Here is a 1,287-nt window from a genome sequence, read left to right on the forward strand (position 1 = left end):
GTGTCTGACTGGTTTCTCTAAAAGGAGGATCACTGGAATCACTGACAAGATCCAACTGAACATGTTGTGTATTTTTCCTCCACCTACATCTGCATGTTTGCTGAATTAATCTCATAAACATGAACACACTTAGTTGACAGTCAGATGACTTTAAATATTTGTGGGATAACTTTGAGCCACTTTTATGTTCAACCAACTTTTTAAAGTCTCTGTTGTCTGTAAATATGGAGAGAAGTTGTTTTGGATTCCTAAATGTTTAAAAACACAAGTATTTCAGGATGTTGTCGACCTGTCTGCACAAAGTTCATTATTGTTATTATACTGGTTTCTACTGAGGGCAGAGTAACACACAAGCTTTTTCTAGTTTTTATTTTTTTAATTGGAACAAAATAAACAGCACAGAGAGTTTCTCATGTTTACAGCTCACATAGATTCAACTCAATGTGTTGTTTTTTCTTTATGGCAGATAAACTGATCCTGATCAAAGAAAACAAGACCTGGGAGGAGGCCTTGGATTACTGCAGAATATTTCACAGGGGACTGGTCTCCATCACTAACCTTCAAGAGCAGGGATGGGTCCAAGACAAAGCCAAGAATGGCTCGAGTCCTTTTGTCTGGCTCGGCCTGCGCTACTCCTGCACTCTGGATCTGTGGTTCTGGATCAATGACAAGGTGGTCTGCTATGAGAAGTGGAGCAGAGAGGGAAAGACTGAAGAGTGTGACGTGGCTGTGGGCATGCAGAGTGGAGAACAGTACGAGTGGGTCAGTCAGAGAGACAATGAGACATATAATTTTGTTTGTTTTAAATAAGATTTCTGATGCGTGTCACTGGCTCTTTTTTTTTTTACTGGCAAAAGTTCAACTAATAGCAAAACAACAAACAAAAAAAACAAACATTGTTGTAACCAGCACAATATTGGCAATATCTGATATTCACTAAAGTAAATATAGTTTCCTTTTGACTGCCTGATTCAGTCATGATGCCTGATTTTTTTGGTGATGACAAAATTCCAGCTAGAAGCAAAAATAAAATCTTTAGCTGTAAATGGCACAACACTGATAAGGTCTGATCTGCACTCAAGTAATATGGTTTATTATTTTCCTCTTGACTGTCGGATTCAGCGATATTATACTTACTTTCTTCATTTCGCTGCTTTACTCTATTATTACACTTTTCTTATTAGACGTCATAAAACAAAGTTAGTTTCAGTTTTCATATTTGCTGTTTATTTTATTTTTATTATCTTTGTAATCTTTTTGTCTTTGTGCACTTATAAACTGGTCTTA

At 36.7% G+C, this 1,287-nt stretch overlaps 1 protein-coding gene across 1 annotated transcript in view; it reads left to right on the top strand.

Moving 5' to 3' along the window:
- The window catches only part of LOC102200921 (uncharacterized), a gene marked incomplete at its 3' end in the record, with an annotated part of 37,708 nt that extends 36,946 nt beyond the window's left edge, over positions 1-762 (top strand). The window contains exon 5 of the mRNA XM_005751472.2: positions 467-762. Within this exon, the coding sequence (XP_005751529.2) occupies positions 467-762 (296 nt within the window). The remainder of the gene's footprint in view (positions 1-466) is intronic.
- Positions 763-1,287: the final 525 nt, after the last annotated feature.

The sequence above is a fragment of the Pundamilia nyererei genome, unplaced genomic scaffold (assembly GCF_000239375.1).
Source record: "Pundamilia nyererei isolate P.nyererei 1_Seehausen unplaced genomic scaffold, PunNye1.0 scaffold00312, whole genome shotgun sequence".
NCBI classification, from domain to species: domain Eukaryota; kingdom Metazoa; phylum Chordata; class Actinopteri; order Cichliformes; family Cichlidae; genus Pundamilia; species Pundamilia nyererei.